Consider the following 22408-nt stretch of genomic DNA (forward strand, 5'->3'; position numbering starts at 1 on the left):
GCAAGGAAAGAAACAATACAGTCTCAATTTCTAATGTCAACTCTAATTGAACCTGTTGATACAAATATTTTTAAATATCAAGTTTTATTGTTTACAACAATCAAAAATTAAAATTTAGTGCTATCTGGAAACTGTACTCTGTATATACTTTGATTAAGCTAAAACCAAAATTAATTTTACCTGGTATACCCAGATTGTAAACTAGATTTCTTAAGACTGAATTTTCCAGATCATTAATAGCACTCTTCACTTTGCTTCATAGTCACAGGAATAACTATTTAGGACAAACAGCATTTAAAGAAACTCAATTATATGAATTTTAAAAAGGGAAAATTAAAATAAATATAGCCAAAGCACTGTAAAGAACCAAGGCAATTATCTAGATAGAAGAATTCCAAATATTTATTTTCACCTGAAATGCACAGAAAATATAGTTCCCTACTTTTACACTAGACATCACTATGATTGAGATTTTATGTTTTGTTTTATTGAGGTACTAACTTTCTACAAATCCATTTACTCCTTTTTTATAAAAATATTCTTTTCCTACATTAAACCAATTATTCTAAGACTTATTAAGAAGAATTGTACATATGTATCTAGAACTATTAAGGAATTTTGGTAAATGAAATAATAAACAAGCAAATTCAAATAAAACTTTGCAAATATCACTAGATTCCCATGTAACCAGTTGTCACCAATTTTTCTTTTCTGAATATGGTATCATTATACTATCTTACTAATGTGTAGCATTCTAAACTTTGCAAAGCATCTTCAAATACATCTATTGATAAGGAAGTCAACTATGAGGAACTAAATATTAGAGGTGAAATTACTTGCCCAATAAATAAATGGCTGAGCCAGGACATGATTTCAGGATTTCTGAGCACTAGTTCAGCAATATTTCTATTCAACAATTCTTCCTCTCTTTATAAAGTATGAGCATTCCCTTCTCCAACTATGTCCATGAAAGTATAAAAGACGGATGAAAATGGGGAACTAGGTATATTAAATTTCTCATTAGAGCCAACCTCGTTTCAGCACTGGCACCAGGCTAATAGGTCAGTTTTTATTTTGTGCCTAACTAAACAGCCTCCTTTTATAACCATGGCTAAAATCCAAGAAATATAATAAAGCCAAAGATTCTGAGCAGCAATGGATAACAATTATTAATTGGGATTTTGTTTACACTTCTCCATTCATTTTAATAATTGTTTTGATTTGAATAACTTTGACCTTCTTGGACTGCCAGTGCTAGGCAATGAAAGGCAATGTGCTTGAGTTTCACAATTTTTACAACTTTCATTTCCTAATGAACAAGAGTTTGATTTTTATTATGAAAGAATGGTTGTTAGGTGAAAGTGTTCAGTTTCATCAATACTAATAAATACATATGCCTCAGAACTATAGAATCTCAATTATTTGTTAAATTTCTCTTTAATTTGGTCCTAGCACATAGCTTTACATTCTATAAAATTAAGTGTAAGCAGTCTGGAGTTAATTCATACCTAATGAGTATTCTGCAAGCCCATTTATTTCATCAACATTGATAGTATCCAAATGGAAATGCATCCTGGCACCCAGGTAGACAGTACATTCCAGGAAGGACTAAACATCACTCAAAGATAGGCTACCTAAGAGCTCAGGGTTGTGAAACAGGTGTGTGTGTGTGTGTGTGTGTGTGAGCGGGACGGGGTTGGGGGGGCGCGGGTGGGGTGGCAGGTGGAGTAAGGGAGGGTGGAGGGGAGAGAGAGACAGAGAGACAGAGAGAGAGAGAAACACTAACGGGAGCTAGTTTGAGCACTAGAGAGGCATAGGACAGAAAAGTCAGGAAATGACTGATTAGGCTTCTTGAAATTGTGAGAGTAAGAAAAGCCTGACCTTGAATTGAGGGAAAGCAGATTACCAACCATGACAAAGGTTAAGAGAAAATATAAATGTAAGCAATTTAGTTAGAAGACACGATATTATTACTTCAGTTTTCTCTATGGCTATAGATACAAAGGTACCTAATTGGAAAAATAAGCTTTGAATTAAGTTTCAACCTTCACTTAAATTGAATTAAACAAAGTGCTTGCTTACATATGTTTGCCAGAGAAAAGGAAAGGAAAGGAATTAACATTTAGTGAAAGCATTTGTGCGAAGAACTGTGTTAGGTGCTTTGTGTAACTTGATCTGTTTTCTTATTTAAACCTTAAGGCAATCAGAGAAAATAAGTATTATTATAGTAATTTTAAGATAAAGAAATTAACTTTCAGGGATTCACAGGCCTGGTAAAAGGCAGAATTAATATTTTAATCTTGGGCTTCCCTGGTGGCGCAGTGATTGAGAGTCCGCCTGCCGATGCAGGGGACACGGGTTCGTGCCCTGCTCCAGGAAGATCCCACATGCCGCAGAGAGGCTGGGCCCGTGAGCCACGGCCACTGAGCCTGCGCGTCCAGAGCCTGTGCTCCACCACGGGAGAGGCCACAGCAGTCAGAGGCCCGCGTACCACAAAAAAAAAAAAAAAAAAATCAGCAATATTTTAATCTCAATCTGGGTGACTCTGAATTTTATATTCTTTAGTTTCCTTAGCAGTGAGTGATAAACAAAGTAGGAGCTCAAATTACTTACTTAGGATCTCATGAACAGTCCATAAAATGAAACATTTCAGTTGGAGACTACTGCCTAAAGCTCTACATATGTGGGTTTGGCTAAATCTGCAATACCTATAGCCAGAAGAAAGGCCAAGTATGACTGCAGTGAGCCTGATAAACCAAAATCTTCTCAAAGATTTGTGGGAAGTAATTTTTTTTTTTTTTTTTTTTTTTTACTTTTTAAAGCTCCAGGTGCATTTTAAACAAATATGCACTTTTTAAGGAGGAAAATTAATTTTAAAATATAAAAATGATTTCTTTACTGTGAAAAAGTTCATAATCTTTGCATATGGCATAGCAATGATATGATACTATATTAGTTATTATAACAGATGGTCCAGTGAAAAACCCTAGCTAAGATGAGTTACTTTTTTTTTTTTTTTCTTGCGGTACACGGGCCTCTCACTGCTGTGGCCTCTCCCGTTGCGGCGCACAGGCTCCGGACGCGCAGGCTCAGCGGCCATGGCTCACGGGCCCAGCCGCTCCGCGGCATGTGGGATCCTCCCGGACCGGGGCACGAACCCGTGTCCCCTGCATTGGCAGGTGGACTCTCAACCACTGTGCCACCAGGGAAGCCCAGATGAGTTAATTTTTGCTTCACTTCAAAGACCTACCACGACCAGATTACAGAAACAATAACCAATAAGCAATCTTGTCATTGATGTTGATATCTTCTTTTATATACTCATCTGATAAATATATTTATAGCAAAGAATATAGCTTCTTGAGTGAGAGTGAAATAATATGCTGATTCATTCAATTAATGAGATCAGTCAAATTTCTTGGTACTTACTAGAGAGAAAATGCTGGGAGGATGGTCCAAAATCCCTATGGGCTTCCTGAAGCTGTTTAAGGCGATCGTCCACAGAAACCTGCACGTACACACACAAGAAATAATTTGATTTCAAAACAATAACCTTAATAACATCATTGATTTAAGTATTATAATAAATGATGCTACTACCCAAGATATGATTGCTGGTACAGACTCCTTTGTTATCTGGAATCAAAATATTGTATGAAAATAGACTCCTTCTGACATCAAGTAACAGTAAATAGTGCCAGGTACTCTTCCAAGTAGTTTAAATGAATTAATTCTTTTAACCCTCACAAAAATCATATTGGGTATTACTCATTACTATCATTGTTTTATAGAGGAAGATATTGAGATAGAAAGAGGTGTCCAAGGACATAAAGTTAGTATGTGGCAATGCTAGTATTCATACCCAGCCCATCTGATGCCAGAATCCATGCCTTAGTCAAGGCATAGGTTGTTATTAGTCAAGGCAAGTTAAGTTATTCTACACTTAACTCAAAAGCAGTAACATTCTAAAGTATCTCAAGTCAGGATGTGGTCATGGGGTCAGTGGCTACTCACCTCTCTTTTGTAAGGAAGGTGGTAAAAAAGGGTTATGGGGAGCAAATGAAAAAGAAGTCTAAAATATTCCAAGGGAGAAAACAGACAGATGAATAGATAGATGATGATGATGATGATGATGAAGATAGACAGATAGATAGATACATACATAGATAGAGATGGAAAGTGAAAGGACATATGAATATGGAATGTCTTATTTTCCTCCAAATTCATGTCCATCATCTTGATTTGGAAGTATTCAAGGAGATACCAGCTGAATAATATACTCTATATATTTTTTAACCACATTCTTAGCTCTCTATATTTTGAAAATGCAGAGTTGGTACCCTGAGAAACTAATTGCAAATCAATAACAATTGCACACAGCCTTACTGACATTTCCGTTTCCTTTTCCTGGTCTCTGTCTAGTAATGCTAGTCAGGTGTTTCACTTAGATTGTCAATCTTATTTTCAGCTGCCTTTAAATGGAACGTGTGTCTCTGGCTCACTGGCCACCTCTAGTTTCTCCTGGTTAGCTATTTAAATTACATTAGCAGGTACTTTGTTTGTTATGGCCAAAAAGCATTCAAACACCACACTTTTACATTCCAGAGGAGAACACAAGATGCTGCTCTTGAAATTTAACACTGCTGTCTGCCAGCATAAATTGTGCTCCTCTTGTTCAATCAGCAGCTAACATCTGAGCTCCAGTGGTTACCAGGCTCAGAGATCAGGATGAAAGAATACACATCCTTTTTCATGCATAACGTATTCCCTGACTTCCAATCTTTGCAGATAGTAGTAACAGAAGCAGAGTGGGAAGGGAATCAAGATGGACCACAGGAATACGTACATGAAGATAATGAATTAGAGAAAGGGAGCAGAAGAAATAAGGAGTACAAATCAAATGCTTTTGTGTTCTACTCACTAGAAAAGCATGTATGAGTTTAACAGATCCTGCTTTACTAATCCCAGATTATTAATATTCTTTTCAAAGACAGAAAAGACTGTCTAATACCATACACTCATTTATTACCTCTTCAATTTCATGAAGAAAATATATAAACCATTGGGTGGTTCAACATTTGAATTAATTCAGGACCTGTCAGGCTATAAAATATTATACCTTTAAAATAAAATGATTTTATGTGCTACCTCAAAATTACATATTTATCTTGTTATATATCACATCATTTTAGGTACAAAATATAGAGAAAGATTAGTAAGAATTATTTTTTGAATCTTCCACTTAAACTATCCCACTACTTTTCAGGGGGAGAAAATTATTATTATGACTCCTAGAAACTGGCCACTAAGTGTGACAAAGCTCCACAAAGACTGAGCCAAAAACTACTGACTGGCACATGTGGTGACTTGCAAATGCTGATACTTAGTAACACTCAGGAGGACTCTTCTTGGTTTGGCTTTTTTAAAATCTGAGATGCACAAGTCAGGCCTAGTCATCAGAACAACTGCATTAGAGAAACTAAGATCTAAGGGCTAAAGGAAAATACCCCTACAGTAAAGTATGCTAGCTGGAAAAAATGAGCAAGATACCTAAATAGCAGGCAGAGGAAGAAGGAGGATGGGAACTTCCTTAACTTTTCAAAAGAAAAAAAAAAAATACATGATTAAAGTAAGAAAAATGACTCCTTTATGAGCCATTATGGAAAAAATGTTTCTGTGACCTACTATAGGTTTCAATTACTGTGATTTAGTTGACCTTTTGCAATTTTCTAAAAATATCATATGAAGAGAACATCATAAAATTACATTAAAGTCTATATTCATAAATAAATGAGGCCTTTGGGTTCAAGATACTGAAAGACAACTGATGTCATCACAGGCTAGAAATCCATTATCAAATACAACCCATAAAGAAAGAGAAAAGGATCACAGGTGGTAGAACAGAGAGGTAGGGCTTAAAGACCAAAGTGTAAGCCTGCATTATGAAGAGGAATCAGCTGACACCTGCAAAAGTTTCCATCTCATATTAAGGTCATCCAACTGGCGAGACATCTTTAGAGATGGGTGCAGGTCAAGTGGAGACAACTGACTGGATAAATCATTCACTGTTTTAACTTTTAAGTTGATTGGTGCAATTTCTTCTCTAAATGCCTGGAAGAAAAGGACAGGAATAATGTCATCAGAAAAGAATATAACAAAAGCTAGTATTCCATATTTCCTTAAAAAAAAACACAAAAAACACCAAGACCAGCTAAGAGGCCATCAACTATAGCTGCCCACTCAAGACTCAACTCAGGTCTTGAGGAACCAGGATCACCAGCCAAAGAATCACCCTTTATAAGCTAGAGAATCTAAATAGATGCACGAAGAGAAAAATTACAATGCCAACTCATTTAAATGATTATGTATTTCCTTCAAATTTTTCATGATATGCAATTTAATCTGCAAAAATGTATGCCACTTTTATCCATTTTACTAATTTCTAGTCTTGATTTTATCTTTAATTTTCTATTTTCCTTTTTTAATATGGATACCTTAATATTTTTTCACCTGATGCAACAACTTGATTTGAACTCTTTCCATTTAAAATTAAGTTAGAAAGTGGCCAGTAAAACAAACCTTTCCTAACCACAAAATCTATGCACATTATATACTCATAGATTTATATATTTATATATCTCTTTCAAAGTCATTTATGACCTCTCTTTGCAGTTAAAGGTAGGCCAGGAAGAGCAGGGTCTATCAGAAAAGAGGTAAAGGAAGCTTAGAACTGACAAATTATGGTTCTGAACACAGTAAGAGAGCTGTTGTAAGTGGGGATTGAAGGGGTATATGCGAAGAGGGGGAAAAAAAACAAAAAATATTTCAGGTCAATGACAGTGATATGACCTGTGAGAATGAACAACAAAATAATGAAAACACTAAGTTTTCTCCTTTCTCCACATAATTCCAACCCCCTCTATTTTCATGTATCCTTTTCCCCACAAAGTCTTTGCTTAGATCCGACCCATCCCTTAAAAAACTCACTGGAGTGCCCGACCCATTGGGAAGATTTCCCAGAGGTCTTTCCCTCCCCAGCCCTAGCTGCAGGCCCCGCCCATGTGCTCCCCAGCATTCTATCTGCCATCTCCAACCTAGCCAGGATTTCCAGGCTGCACATCTCTGGACACACAAATCAGGTTTTACGGTGGGAGACATTCTTGATTGTTTGGTGCCATATGAACCACTTGTTATAGATTTTAAACATCATTTCTTATCAGAGCTCTTAGTTCTTGGTATTGTAAGCATTCATATTTTAATGCCCCCCCACCCCCCATAGAATGGAAGCTTCTTGAGAATGGACAGTCTCCAGTACTAAGCACAAAGTTTGCAATACAAGAGGGGCAGAGTTCATTTCTAATGATGAAGGCTCAAAAAATGGTACTTGAGGCAAGATTAAGCCAATATGGAATTGGGAATAGAACTGGGATATTAAAAGAGAACAGCATAGTTTTAACTCTTTGGTGTGTCAAAAATTAATCATGTACCATACTTACAGGTATTAGGTGTTATCAACATACTATTAGGATCAGCTCTCAAATTTCATCATTTCTATAATCTCCACCCCTTAAGAGACTAGGCCTATGTCTATGAGCTCCCTTTCTTCTCCTCTTTCATCACTCCAAGTTTAGCTAATGAATAATAGGTATCAAAGTGCTTTGAAGGCTATAAAGTTTCATTAAAACACTACAATATTAATTTGACTTCCTCCTTATGCTTATAAAAAGAAAACCTCTCTAACCACTTCCCAGTTCCCCCTTTTATAACATGTAAAGGCTAGAAATAATCATTATGGTTGGTAAACATCAAAATAATATTAAGAATATGACCTTATTTTTAAAAAGAAAATTAATTTTAGGTAAATCTGAGAATACGTTTCAGCATTTCAAAATTCTTGAATATGTCCAAAAACCACGAGGAAGGTCAAGCTGGAGAGTCAGAAGAACAGATCTGGAGCCCAGGGACAGAGTGAAAGATACGGACTTTGAGGGTAACTGTGTAAATGACACCCAAAACAGTGAGCATGGAAGTCAATGTACAGAAAGAAATATCACTAGAACCCTGAAGACAGCAGCATTTCAAAGTCAGGCCTGGAGATGGACATTTGGGATTCAGCTGTAAATAAATGATGCCTGAGGTTGCAGGGTTAGGTAAATGACTCTGTAATATAGCATAAAGAAAAAAGAAATTAAGAATCAGGTAGAAGAAGGGAAGCCCATGAAGACGTGAAAATTGCTGCAGCATGGAAGGAATTCAGAGCTGTGATAGTTTTTCTCCATGACTGCAGATGCTGGTCTTTCATGGATGACAGAATGTGTACAAATAAACGGATTCACAAATACAGTTCAATGAGAAAAGCAGATATATGATAACAGAGACATTATAGGTCTAAAGAATTCATAATTAATATAGAAGCATGGGACAGAGAGAGGGGTGGGAGAAGAGAATTTTTCAGTCTGGACTTTGAAAAGACCTGAATGCCCTCAGATTCAGTTTGAGAACAATTACAGAACTCAAATCTTTCAAGGTTTCTTCAGTTATGACTTTACATCATACACTAATAATCAGCTTTTAAAATCAATATCTTTGTATTTTGAAGGTATTAACGATTAAAAATGAAATGCTAGGGGTTTCCCTGGTGGCGCAGTGGTTGAGAGTCCACCTGCTGATGCAGGGGACACGGGTTCATGCCCTGGTCTGGGAAGATCCCACATGCCGCGGAGAGGCTGGGCCCATGAGCCATGGCTGCTGAGCCTGCGCGTCTGGAGCCTGTGCTCCGCAACGGGAGACGCCACAACAGTGAGAGGCCCGTGTACCGCAAAATTAAATAAATTTTAAAAAATGAAATGCTAGAAAATATTCTCAGATTTATATAATTTTAAATAATAACCAGTTTTATTTCAAAATATGGTGACAGTTTTTTAAAAATTATAACTTCAAGACAGATTTTTTTTTTAATCTTATAGAAGAAACTTTTTTTTCCCTCTATAAAAATAATACTTTTTCTCTTACAAGCCACAGGTAAAACCATTAAACGTCCTTAGACAGGGCTTCCCTGGTGGTTCAGTGGTTAAGAATCTGCCTGCCAATGCAGGGGACACGGGATAGAGCCCTGGTCCGGGAAGATCCCACATGCCGCGGAGCAACTAAGCCCGTGCGCCACAACTACTGAGCCTGTGCTCTAGAGCTCAAGAGCCACAACTACTGAAGCCCGCACGCCCAGCACCCATGCTCCGCAACAAGAGAAGCCACCACCATGAGAAGCCCACGCACGGCAACGAAGAGCAGCCCTCGCTCACTGCAACCAGAGAAAAGCCCATGCGCAGCAACGAAGACCCAACGCAGGCAAAAATAAAATAAATAATAAAATAAAAGTCCTTAGACAAACAATGCATTTTAGGTTTAATTTTGTTTTTGTGGTCCAGTGTTTTATGGTAACAAGGAATCTTTCTATGAAGAAAGTTTATCTTTTGGTTTTTAAGAGCTCCAAATTAAGGGGCTTTCTAAAATAAAGCAAATTTTTAAATGGTTTCAGATCTGCTGTATGTTCTTCTATAAAGAACCAATTTATCATGTTTTGGCTGTACTTTCCTATAAGAGAATAAAAATATACGTGGTTTTCTTTGCTATAGAAACAGAAGCATCTGTTAGTGTTAAAGGTGCTGACTGGCAGCCCGTTGGCAGATGTGAATCCCAGCCCTTCTCCTGTCAGAGGTGTGTATTCTGCAAATAAGAATGATTAAGGATAATTTTAGGAAGTTAAAATTATTCGATTACCCTAAAAGATTTTGTTTTCCAGTTGCTTTGGCATATTTAATAATATTTGGCAATAATCAGAACTTATTTTTACCTGCCTATAGCTTCACTGGGATTGGGGTATGCTTTAGAGCACATGCAAAACACCCCGGACTTTGCATCAATTTTACTTGGTTTAAAGAGACTTGGGTTTTATTTTCTTTTTTCCTAATAAGATGTTAAAATATCTTAAGCCACAGTTTATCACTTTGTCTTAAATATTGGCTGTGTTTTTCCTAGCTTTCCCACATAACCAGAAATTTAAACAGAAGGATTTGGATGCAGAGAGGGGTAATTTCTTCAATCAAATGGGATTAACAACTCTCAAAGTTTTAGTCCAGATATAACTTCATTTTTCCCTCAACACTAGTCATCCTGTATTAAAAACTGATGCTTTCAAATTGAAATGGGTAAATTCTTGCTCCAACCAAGAGGTTTTGCAAACCAATAGAACATACTTTTTGTAAACCATTGGCTTAAAGATTTTCAGTGTTTAAAAATCATCTTTTAAAATACAAGAAGTGTGCAACTTCCAAAGAACCTATCCTAAAAGGTTTTATTTTTAGTTTGTTATTTTAACTCAGATTCAATTATGGAAAAGTGTTTTGGATACTACAGTCAAGGAGGAAGCCTACTTCATTCACAGGGTCTTGGAAACATGTATATTTGCAGTGAAAGATGGCACCCCAATACTCTTTCAGTAATAAAAATTTTGGGTTGAAAATTTAATACGTAGTTTTTAGAGATTCAACTTCAAGTAGTTGATCAAAGTTAAGCTTAATTGCATTATTATGAATGAGGTCTCTACAATGAAAGAGAAGAGCAAGAAAGAAATCAAGAAAACACCACCACTTCCTAGCTGTGTGGGCTTGAGCAATATCTGCAATGTCATCATTTGTAAAATGGACATAATAATAATACTTATCTTGTTCTCGGCACATAGTAAGCATCAGTAAATGCTACCTATTATTACTATTCCTATGTCTACACATATATTTACTCATGTAATTTGCCTGAGTAGGATTCAGTTAATTTCCTAGACCTTGCTTCTCTTTCCTATTCAGCCACATGCGAAACAAAGGGATAGTATTATCCAATATATGTGCACAAAAGATGTATATCTTTTGCAATAAAAATTCCATTCATGATATTGTCAGTCTGATTTTTCATCCGTTTATCCTTTGATTTGATTGATGACTACCTAGTACATAGTTTACTATGCTACTAAAAACCTAATACACTCTAAATCTGTTATTCGTGTCTTTTATTGCCTAAATTCCATTAACTGCTTTTCTGGATATGTTCTACAATACGGGAGCCAAAGGGAATCTAGACCAGAGGTCTAACATCCTTAACTTTGGGCAGTACCTGATTACAAACAGAATTTAGAGCTAAACGAATTCTTCATTACATACTCAGACAATAAGATATAATTAGTAGATAAGAACTCCCAGGAAAACAGTATACTTTTGATTAAACTTCAAATCCAACCACCGATTTAAAAAGAAGCCTGCTAGACTACACCATGTGGATGCCATTCTGTAAGATCCAGACTGTGAGAAACACTGTCAAAGAAACAATTCAGTTTCTTCAACAAATACATTGCAAAGAAAACAAACAAAAGATAAATGGGAAATCTGGAGATTAAAAGGGACTTTAAAATATTCTTACAGGGACTTCCCTGGCGGCGCAGTGATTAAGAATCTGCCTGCCAGGGCTTCCCTGGTGGCGCAGTGGTTGAGAGTCCGCCTGCCGATGCAGGGGACACAGGTTCATGACCCGGTCTGGGAAGATCCCACATGCCGCGGAGCGGCTGGGCCCGTGAGCCATGGCCGCTGAGCCTGCACGTCCAGAGCCTGTGCTCCGCAACGGGAGAGGCCACAACAGTGAGAGGCCCGCGTACCGCAAAAAAAAAAAAAAAAAAAAAAAAAAGAAAAGTGAAGAATCTGCCTGCCAATGCAGGGGACACGGGTTCAAGCCCTGGTCCAGAAGATCCCACATGCCGCGGAGCAACTAAGTCCCTGTGCAACAACTACTGGGCCTGCGTTCTAGAGCCCACGAGCCACAACTACTGAGCCCATGCGCCCCACCTACTGAAGCCCACGCTCTCAGAGCCCGTGCTCCGCAGCAAGAGAATCCATTGCAACGAGAAGTACGCGCATCCCAAGGAAGAGTAGCCCCCCCTTGCCACAACTAGAGAAAGCCCGCGAGCAGCAACAAAAAAACCAATGCAGCCAAAAAAAAAAAAAAAAAAAAGACCCAACCTCAGTAATATAATTAAAGGTCCTCTGCTGTATTATTAAAAAAACAAAAAATACTCAACAAAAACAGGTAAAACTAACCTATATTGCTTAGGGATGCACAGCTGGGTGAAAACGTATAAAGAAAAGTAAAAGTAAATTATTGTAAAAGTCACCTTAGTCATTATTTTGGCAGGGAGGGGGGTTCTGATGGTGAGGGGCATATGGAAAACATCTATTATGTCTGGAAAAGTTCTATATTCTAATGCCAACAGTGTTGACATTATAACAATCCCTCATAACAGTTTATATATGTGGCTCTCCTTATTTGTGTTATATTTATCAATAAATTATTTCTTAAATCCTTTATCTGAGGCAGGGATGCTGACCATGGTTTTCTCAATGTGGTCTTGCAGTGAGTCGATGAGCAAGTCTCCCACAGGCTTCCAGCCATTCCGCACGGCCTCCGCCTCCTTCAGGTCAGCATCCAGGTCATCCATCGCTCCCTGCAGGTCTCTGAGCTTCTCCAACGCCTTGTCCACTTGCTTTTGCCAATTGCTAGTAACAGCGTTTAGACTTTCCCACTTCTCTTTGACTTCAGAAGACTGCTTACGCATGGCTTTGGCAATCTTTTGGGCTCTCTCCTCAGGAGTCAGTTCTGTGATTTAAAAAAAAAGAAAGAATATTTGGATGCTTGATCAACTCTACATTATTAGAGCCAAGTGTGACTCACCTTTGGAAGGGTTGCTACCAGCGTACACTAGCCAGGGTAAGGAAAACTGTTTCCATACTTCCTCCACTAATCCCTAACTACTTCTCCAAAGAAGAAAAGAGCTACTCAGAGTAAAAGTAGCCCAGTGGTTTTGGTGACTTCTGAATTTTAATGTATTTGCAAACCTTGAAATGTAACAAGATAACTCAAGAAATAAAACAATTTTTCTTTAACATAAATTAATTACATAAAATCCAAAGACAGCTTTTCATTAGTTTTTCTTTGTCCTCAGAGAAATGGGAATGATAATTGGGAGAGAAATAGCTTTAAGTCGTGAGGAAAAACTCTGAAAAAGTAAGATTAATTTATCGTGTCAAAAAAAAATACAACTGAAGACAAATAACATATCTTAGATACTTCATCATCGCTGAATCTTTAATACAAGGCATTCTTTGTAGCCCATAAGTGTAGCACATCCACAAATATTTCAACAAGAAGACAGCAAGGCTTCAAAGACCACCCTAAATATTTAATAGAGCAAGACGGCTTCCAGAATGTCTGAAATAAGGTAGACTTTTCAGACAGGAAAGGGCAGGTATAATGCAAGATGCTGCCACAGCACAGGGGCAGGAAGAAAGAGTAAGAGTCTAGAAAACAAGCAAAGGGAACAGTCAGAAGTCAAAGTCAAGTTGAAAGCCAAGGGTCAGAAATATAGTGATGAGAAGCTGGCAAGTCAAGGGCAGGGGAACTTGATGGTCACAGAGCAGACACTCTCAAAACAGCTTAAATGGATCCCCAGCGAAATACTCCTGGGGCTCACTACCCTCAACACCCCAGGATGCCTCCTTTCCTCTCTAGCTGGTTTGATAGTTGTCCTAAGTGTCCCCTGGACAACAGAGAGGCAACTCAGAAACATACAATCGAGGTAAACTGTACATTAATTTAAGATAGAAGTGCATATTCTTCTTTGAGATAACATCCCATCTTTCAGTATCAATCACATTAGCAACATCCACTTCCCCTCAAAATATTCCAAACCATTCATAAAATGCACTGAAGTTCATCAAACCTCTGGTAAGATGCACCGAAGCAAGCTCTCCTAAGCTGTAACTTTCCTACGCAACATAAATTTGTCTGCCTGTCTTTATTTAAATATTATTTAACAGTCAAAGGGACAGAACATTTATTTTTATCTAAGTTTCCAGAAATTTCGAGACCTCAATATTTAGATGAAAGCAGCTATAATAAATCCCTGGGAACTACACGGATGATGAAGAGTTTAGCAACCACAGAACTCTGAGTGTGCTGCTCAAAGGCTGTGAGGCTACACAGAAACATGACCAGTCTCCTGTCAGCTGAATTGATTACAAGAAGAGACAATGTTACGATAAGTAGATAGGTTGAGCATACCAGTAAAAGATAAATAAGGAAAATAAGTGAGTTAGAGACCCAGCTTCAAGGAATGTTTAGGCTCAGATACAGTCCAGTACAACGGTGATGGGAGGCAGTCGGGAATCCTGGAAAAAAGCCCTAAAACTTATAATATGTCAGGATTTCAAGTTTAGGAAACTTAGAAAAAGCTTTGTAAGGAAAGGGACATCATCAAAAGGGCAACTTTATTTAAATCCTTAAGCCTTCAAGGTATTTTTATAAAATGAAAAATATGTAATATTAATACGATCCATATTTTATATACATATACCATGCTCTGTGTAAGGTGAAAAAAATCATTCTTAACTTGATGAGAAAGGGAGTTGATAATTTTTATGACGGTAACACCTGTGTTTGTTAATAAGTCACTTCGGCTTTTTCAAAGATATATTTTGAGCACTCATGTTTTACTGACTTCTGTAAAAAAAAAATACAGTGCCAATTTCAGAAGAGACAACTTAATTATGATGATTTTCCTCCGGATAAAGTAAAAATTGTTTCTAAGTCAGTCACTGAATAACCTGGCAGGGAGACATACGGCTTCTTTGTCCTGTGATAAAATACCCAACACTGGCTGTGACTTTTTGTCTTCACTTAATGTAAAATCTTTTGATTGAGCAGTCTTTTTGTACTATTTATAATATAATCCCCACTCAAGCAGCTACTCAGAAGAAAAGTTCTACGTTCAATTCGCCATCTGTTTTCCAGAAAGGAAGCATATTAACTAATCACTGAGTCAGAATAAAAGTGCTTCCTGTTGCAGCAGCAATCTCAGTTTAATGCATACTTTAAACCAAGAACAGAGCGAAGTAAAAAGCCAAACAAAAACTTTCCAGGATGTTTGTGAAACAGGTAATAAGAAGCAACATGTGAAATCCCAAGTTATGACAGTTTGGGGTAAGAAAATAGAAAAAACAAATTAAAACAGCAAGACAGCATGAAAGATGAAAATAATAAAGGGATATCCCAACATTAAAAAAAAAAATCCTCGTGTTACTTGAAAATCAAAGGACAAAGTTTGCTTCAAATTTTCTGAATGGATACTTTGCAGTAAATTTTAAGACCCTCATGCAAGAGTGGAGAATCTTCTGGACCAGTGGTTCTGAATTCTGGTGACATATTAGAAACCACCTTGACAGTTTGTCTGTTTGCTTGCTTGTTTGTTTTTAAACGCTGATCCCCAAGGACGAAGTATTAAAAGATTCTGATTTAGTTAGTCAAGGGTGAAGGGCGGCATGGATCAATTTTAAAAAGCTCCCCAGGTGATTGTAACGTGTTGCCAGAACAGAACACCGTCAGCCTACTGGCTTATAAATTGATTTCTCTGGTCACTGCTGTTGAAGCTGTACAGAGTGTTTCCAATCCAGTGAGCTGCTCTGTCATTCTCACGCAGAGCAGGGCACTAACTACTGAAGATGGGAGAGCAAACGAAGCTCAGTGATAATCTAATTTGCATTTGAAAAGGCAGTAATAGAGGCTAATCAGGAGACGGAGGAAACAGCAGGATAAAACCAAGTAAATTTAGTGACAGTTCACAGACCAGAAGCACTTTTCCTAGGTCACTTTCCTACTCCCTGGGTGTGTGTGTGTGTGCGTGTGCGTGTGTGTCTGGGGATGTTTTTGAGAGAGAGTACTTTGTTTCACTCTTCTCCCATTCTTCTCCCTTCACACCTTCTCATTTATCTGGACAAAATCTGAGGATGGAATTGTATTTAATTTTTATATTTATATTTATATTACATAGTATATATAGTATAATGTGATATGATGTATTATAAATATTAACATATTCACTTTATATTTATATAATTAAAATAGCAATTGTTTTATTGTGTTACAAAACATTTAAGGAAGAGTAGATAATTATCTTTAGGAAGAAGGAAGAAGAGAGAGGAAAAAGGAATGACCAATCCTGAAGTTTTCTTTCTTGTCCAGTGGTTTTTATTCTTCAAATATGCAAATTAACTGCATGGCATTTACACCACTCTCTCCTTTCTACCCTGGGGAGAAAGACTCACATGCTTCACTGGAATACAGGTGGAACACGAACCTGGACCAGAAGCAGAGACTAAGACTTGCAATCCGCACTGCTCCCATCCTGCCCTTGGCTCCTAGGTGAGCTAGATGACCTGCTCATCCCAGCTTTATCAAGTGGGAACCCTATTTTCTCATCTGGGGAAACATTTTACACTAAGGGCCTCTTTTACCTCTGAAATTCAATTATATAAGAAAGGCAAAGCCGCTGTACGTCTCCAAGAAATCTTACAGTAGAGGAAAAAAAAAACCCTCCTTTTGTGTGCCTATAATTTTTTTTACATTTAAAAACGTTAAAGTATATGTTCCTCCGATGAAATAATGTACAAATCGATTTTGAATCAGCCCAGTTATTTTAAATAAAGATTTTCCATATTTATCGTATTTCCTTTATCAATTACAGAATAGACACATAATCTCCATACTGACTTCTTAGCGTCTAAAGCCTTATGTCATGCATGTTTGTTCTTTTCATCTTGGTTTTGAAGTACTCAGTCTAGAGACTAGTATGTCCTCGATATATATAATTACTGAATTGAAATTTTCAATTTTCTGAATGGAATTTCCAGCTTTAATCTTTATTGAGAATATTGAACTTCATAATTGTAAGTGGAAATCTTCCCACTTATTTTTTCTTCCTCCTTCCCAAACCCATGACAGCATTTATATTTAAAAAAAAGAAAAAAAAAACAACCATTTTTTTTTTTTTACTGTGAAAGAAAAGGATAAACCTTACAAAGTCATTTCAAGTATGGTAATTCCATCTTATTTGTACTGTTTGCTTATTTTTTACATGTATCTATAATCTTATTGTATTTCACCAAGAGAGGAAGAGGAGATATTAAGACAAACAAGTATAGGAAAAAATTCTCCAGAGTAGCATTTTCACCCCATGGACAACTTGGTGCAAGGAAAGGTTTGTTCATAGGCCAATTTCAATACTAACTAATTATATAATCATAGATATATTGCTTATCTCCTTGAACTTCAGTTAATACCTATAAAGCTACCGATACATGCCTGGCACACAGAAAAGCTTCAACAGAGGTTAAGTTCTTTCATTTTTAAAATGATTTTGTTACTAAGTCTGGGAGGTTTAGATATCTCTAGAGATTTTCACATAAGCAAACCAAGTTGATTAGCCAACAAGAATTCACAGAAAAAAACAAAGCATTCCTGTAGATCTAGAGACTAGACCTGACTTACTCTCACTCTTCGTCTTCATCCCCACTCCATTTTTCTCTCTCTTCTTCATGACCAAAAGATGCTCCTGATTCAGACAATGCAAAACATATTCTCCTCAAATTTTCTGATTACATGGTTAAGATCAACTTAATCTGTCTGAAATGATCAGTGTTGAAGAGGACCCTGCCCACTTCCTATACTGTATGATAACTGGTGACAATTCATTAGGAACCAGATTAAAAGTACACCATCAAGTGCCATCAGCTGATTACTACAATATTTCTAATTATTTTCATCTAATAAATTATAAAGATGACAATAGTAACAGGCTACCCAAAGTACATTAACCTGATAATGTGTAGCCTAAATCTTTCAGTGGGAATATGATAAAGACGGTAAGGATCCAGCCATGCTGCCAACGAACTTGTCAAACCCTTAAGGGAAAAAAAAAGATCGTGGACAGATACATTTAGGGAAAAGCAAGAACTCCAAAGTAAAGAGATTTAGGGAACATCTTCCACAAATACCAAAATATAAGGTATTAATGGGGGTTATGGGTGGAGGTGGGATGGATGGAGAGAACAGGAATATACACCACACCATGGACAGAGATAACCAGCACTTCTGACCAGAAGTCAATCAAGGTTGAGCTAGAGTCTGAATCCTTTAATGTTTTACTCTTCCTATAAAGTGGGCCAAAGTAAAAAACCCCAGCATTGAGCTAAGGATGAAGCATGAAGAGACCATTAAGAAGGTCAACCTCCAAGGAAAAAGGGAGGAACAGCAGAAAGGCCATGGAACAGAACTAGCTAAGCCACATGAGATCCATTTTCTGTAATGGAATATTCCCTGAATTTCCTCACACTAATGGCAGTTTTATAATTTATTCAAGTCAGTTTTGAGTGCTGGACAGCAGCAGACAGGTCACTGGTGGTTCTGAGAGGGGAGAATAGAAGTTGGGAATGTAAGTGCCAGGTGGGCAAGGATATGTTTTGTTCACTGCTGTCTCCCCATATCTAGAATACTACCTGGCACATGGTAGGCATTCAATAAGTACTGGTCAAATGAATAAATAGATCTATGTTCAATATCTTTGTTTTGATAAAAAAAATTCACCTTTAAGATCAAAGGACAGAGCTCTTCAATTAAAAGTCTCACATTTCTGGCCACACCACTGCCCATCCCTCCCCAGGCTGCTTCCCTGAGGAACATAGCCGCTAATGATCCATCAACGTACAAAAGAAGTCCTGGGGGCTTCCCTGGTGGCGCAGTGGTTGAGAGTCCGCCTGCCGATGCAGGGGACACGGGTTCGTGCCCCGGTCCGGGAAGGTCCCACATGCCGCGGAGCGGCTGTGCCCGTGAGCCATGGCCGCTGAGCCTGCGCGTCCGGAGCCTGTGCTCCGCAACGAGAGAGGCCACAACAGTGAGAGGCCCGCGTACCACAAAAAAAAAAAAAAAAAGAAGTCCTGGGCTTTCTATTCAAGCTTAGCCATTCTTATGAAAGAAGTTAGGCATGTCTTAGGTTTATGTACTGCCAAAATAAGTGAGAAGTTTAAAGTGGAGAATTTATGCCTTGGCTAGGATTATACTTTTTAAAAGATAGCAAACCCTCCAATTCACTCGTGAAGACTCCAGCTCTCAAGGGGAAAAGTAACAACAGGAAAAGAGGAACACATCACACTGAAAGCGTTTAGTCTCCTCCTGTGCTTTATGTTTAAATCAGAGTGACACTCCAGATGTTGATTTCAATAAAATACATACATGTAAATTATTGTCATCTTTTCTTACGAGGCACATGTGATTTATGGATGGCTGTAATGGTGATTAGAGACCATAACAGATGGTAAACAATTAATTTAAAATGCTGTGTCCATCAAACTAACTTTTATTATCATATAATTCTTCATCAAGAATGTTGATTTATTTAAATTGAATTTCACCATGATGGTATTCATTAGCATGCAAACAAGTTTTTGAAATTTTTATCCAATCAATATGCTTACTCAGCCGGCTCATTATATTTTAGGAAAGTTGAAGACTGGATTCATTACATCCATTCATACATTATGGAGCCTTAAAATGGGAAGGATCACACTGGATCTCTGTAGTTAACACTGGAAATGAAAGTAACATATTTTTCTGTGTCTTTTCATGCATTATAACTTTACTAATCTAATTTGGACTTACGAAGCTAATTAAATTATTGCCTTGGTCTATAGGCCTGAAAGCAATTATTATTCCTTCAAGTATTTTTATGAAAATTAAAAACACAAAGTCTAACATTGCCTAAACACCTTCTCCCTTGGTGCTAGGAAATCAGTGAACTGGTATGTCATTCTATTAAGTGGCCTAATATTTCAGAAGAGGAAAAGTAAGAATGAAGGGAAAAGCATATTAATTACTGCATGGAATTTTTATAAGTAGAAGAATATAGAAAGCAAAATCTTATTTTTACTGATTATCTAGAAGTTTTTTGATTATTGGGGTAGTTAAGATAGTATGCTATGATGGTTCAGGGCATCAAGGGTTGTGACAAGCCTGAGTTGGTGTTTCAGCTCTGTCACATGGGTGACAGTAGGCATCCAAACATCTCAAAGTCTCAGTTTCTTCATCTGTCAAATGGGTGGTAACAGTACTCATAACTCAAAGAGTTGTTATGAGAATTAAAGGAAACGGTGCCTGGAACACTGTAGGACCCTGATAAATGTTGATTTGTTGTGAACATCTATGTTGACTAACATTTCTCTCTTCTCCCTTCCTTTTTGGGCATTGATTCCTCCTCCATCTAACATGATGCTTATAAAGGGGGTCTGCCAATCCCAGAAGACCCTGAGCTCCATGTTACTCAAGCTGAGTGAGTTGTTGCTCTCTTTTGGAATGTGCTGGATCTAAAGAAGGGTTTTCCCTCCCTGGTATGTGGTTGTGAGGTATAAGGTCATAGGAAAGCAAAGAAAATGAAAACTTGTGGAGAGAGGCAGAAAGGAACACATGGAGAAAGTCTCTGACTGCCATTTAGATTCCTGTGGCCAGCTGTGTCCTTGCCCTCACTGTAATTTGGCTATGGGCGCCAATACATTCGCCCATGTGCCTACACTTACGGAAGCTGGCTGTCTGTCATTTACAATGAATGGGGTTCTAATTAATAAAGCAGTTATTAGGAAAACAAAAAATGCCCTGGGGAAAAACACCCATGAGTTTTACTACCTAATTACTTAGGTTAGGTTATGTGTAATTTGGCCTCATTTTATGAGATGCAAGGAAATAATTATTGCCATCTTTTTTATGTAACCTTACGTTATACTGAGAATCAATATAAAAGTAATTTCTAAAGTCTATGATAATTTCACCTTTTCACTCATTTAATGATCATGAAGTTTTATTTGCACAAGTTTGCTAATACTGCCACAAAATGGACTGACATAGTAGACTGAAAAATGTCATTTATCACTTCTTTGTTGTATCATAAAATATATGAGGTTTCACATAGGTGAAAAATACTACCTGGCTTTCTAAAATATTATGAAGCATTTAATAATTAAAAGAAAACAGTATATTCTGAGTTAAAATATTAACTACTACTAAATACACACACAGCTGTCAAAGACCAAAGAGGAAGAACACTAATCCATACATACTTTTTTATCTGAAATCTTTATTATTAGCCATTAATCACAGGTACAATCGTATACAACCATAAAAAGCTGTGTATGAATAAACAATACACATACACAACTATAGACACTACACACAACTATGAACACACTAAAGCGATAGCTGCTTTATTTTTCCTCTGTCATTTAAATGAAACAAAATAAATTAAGTAACTTCACCAGGCTGAAAAAGAAATAATGTTCAGACAGTCTGCAGTAAAATAATAGTTGTAGTAATAGTAATGCCTTGACTGGAATAAATTTTAAAGAAGACTCAAGAGGAAATTTATGAACAAAAAAATGCAATCTTTTTTTGTCTTAAAATTAAAACCTGAGCAGAGGAAAATAGCTTTTCTATACCCACATATACAATGATTTGTATAATTTTCTAAACACTGTTAGAGGTGAAATGTCTTATTAAAGTGTTAATTTAGTAATCGATACCATAGCCTCAACTCATAAAATGTGTGTGTGCATGCACATCTGCATACACACCTGCCTGCATCTGTGTGTGTAGTAGAGAGGGGGACGTAGACATAAAGCTCTAACTCCCCCGTGCAATTTTGACTTTTAACCTAAGCTGCAGGTAACGAACATGTGAGAAGGCACATGTATTCCCTGACTACCTCAAGACGTGTTCGGGCTGTCTTGCACATCTACTTTCACTATGCAGCTGTGTGGTTTTCAAAGGAATTCAAATCTGGGACTGAGAACAGCAGGGAGGTTGGGTGAACAAGGAAGAAGCCAAGAAACATTTGTGCAGGGTTAAGAGGCTCTAGACACTGAAAGTCAAGAAGGAGCTAGGAGGTCAGTGGCCAGTGAGCAGAGAGAAAGAGAGAGGAGATAAAAATGAAGAGATGAGTTGAAAGCCAGCCAAAAAACCAGGGGTTAAGGAGAGTCACCACCATAGAAGCTTAGTGCTCTGTCCCTTGATCTACCCTACATTAGCTGATAACCTTGGTCGGCACCACAATATTTTCTTAGCCTTTGTATTTTTATTTAAATTTTTTTTAAAAAGGCACATTGTATGATCTGCTCAACTCATTGAGATAGTTAGGAGAACACAAAAGTGGTTTGAGAAGTACAAATACAAAGAACAACGTGAATAATGATGAGACATTTGTTGTTCCACTATTCTACTTCTTAACAGATATAAACCACGTGGTTAAAATCAAATGAGAAACAATTCAACTTCACTAAGAGGAAAATTTTTTTTTTTTGCGGTACGCGGGCCTCTCACTGTTGTGGCCTCTCCCGTTGCGGAGCACAGGCTCCGGACGCGCAGGCTCAGCGGCCATGGCTCACGGGCCCAGCCGCTCCGCAGCATGTGGGATCTTCCCGGACCGGGGCACGAACCCGTG

At 37.5% G+C, this 22408-nt stretch overlaps 1 protein-coding gene across 12 annotated transcripts in view; it reads right to left on the bottom strand.

The window, feature by feature from the left end:
* Positions 1–22408, bottom strand: part of UTRN (utrophin) — a 492142-nt gene that overhangs the window by 90061 nt on the left and 379673 nt on the right. For all 12 annotated transcript variants that reach the window (XM_067701862.1, XM_067701864.1, XM_067701861.1 and 9 more), the window contains 3 exons: positions 12425–12693; positions 5965–6111; positions 3430–3508 (listed from right to left, as the gene is read on the bottom strand). In XM_067701862.1, the coding sequence (XP_067557963.1) occupies positions 3430–3508; positions 5965–6111; positions 12425–12693 (495 nt within the window). The remainder of the gene's footprint in view (positions 1–3429; positions 3509–5964; positions 6112–12424; positions 12694–22408) is intronic.

This window comes from Pseudorca crassidens, chromosome 13 (assembly GCF_039906515.1).
Source record: "Pseudorca crassidens isolate mPseCra1 chromosome 13, mPseCra1.hap1, whole genome shotgun sequence".
Lineage (NCBI taxonomy): Eukaryota > Metazoa > Chordata > Mammalia > Artiodactyla > Delphinidae > Pseudorca > Pseudorca crassidens.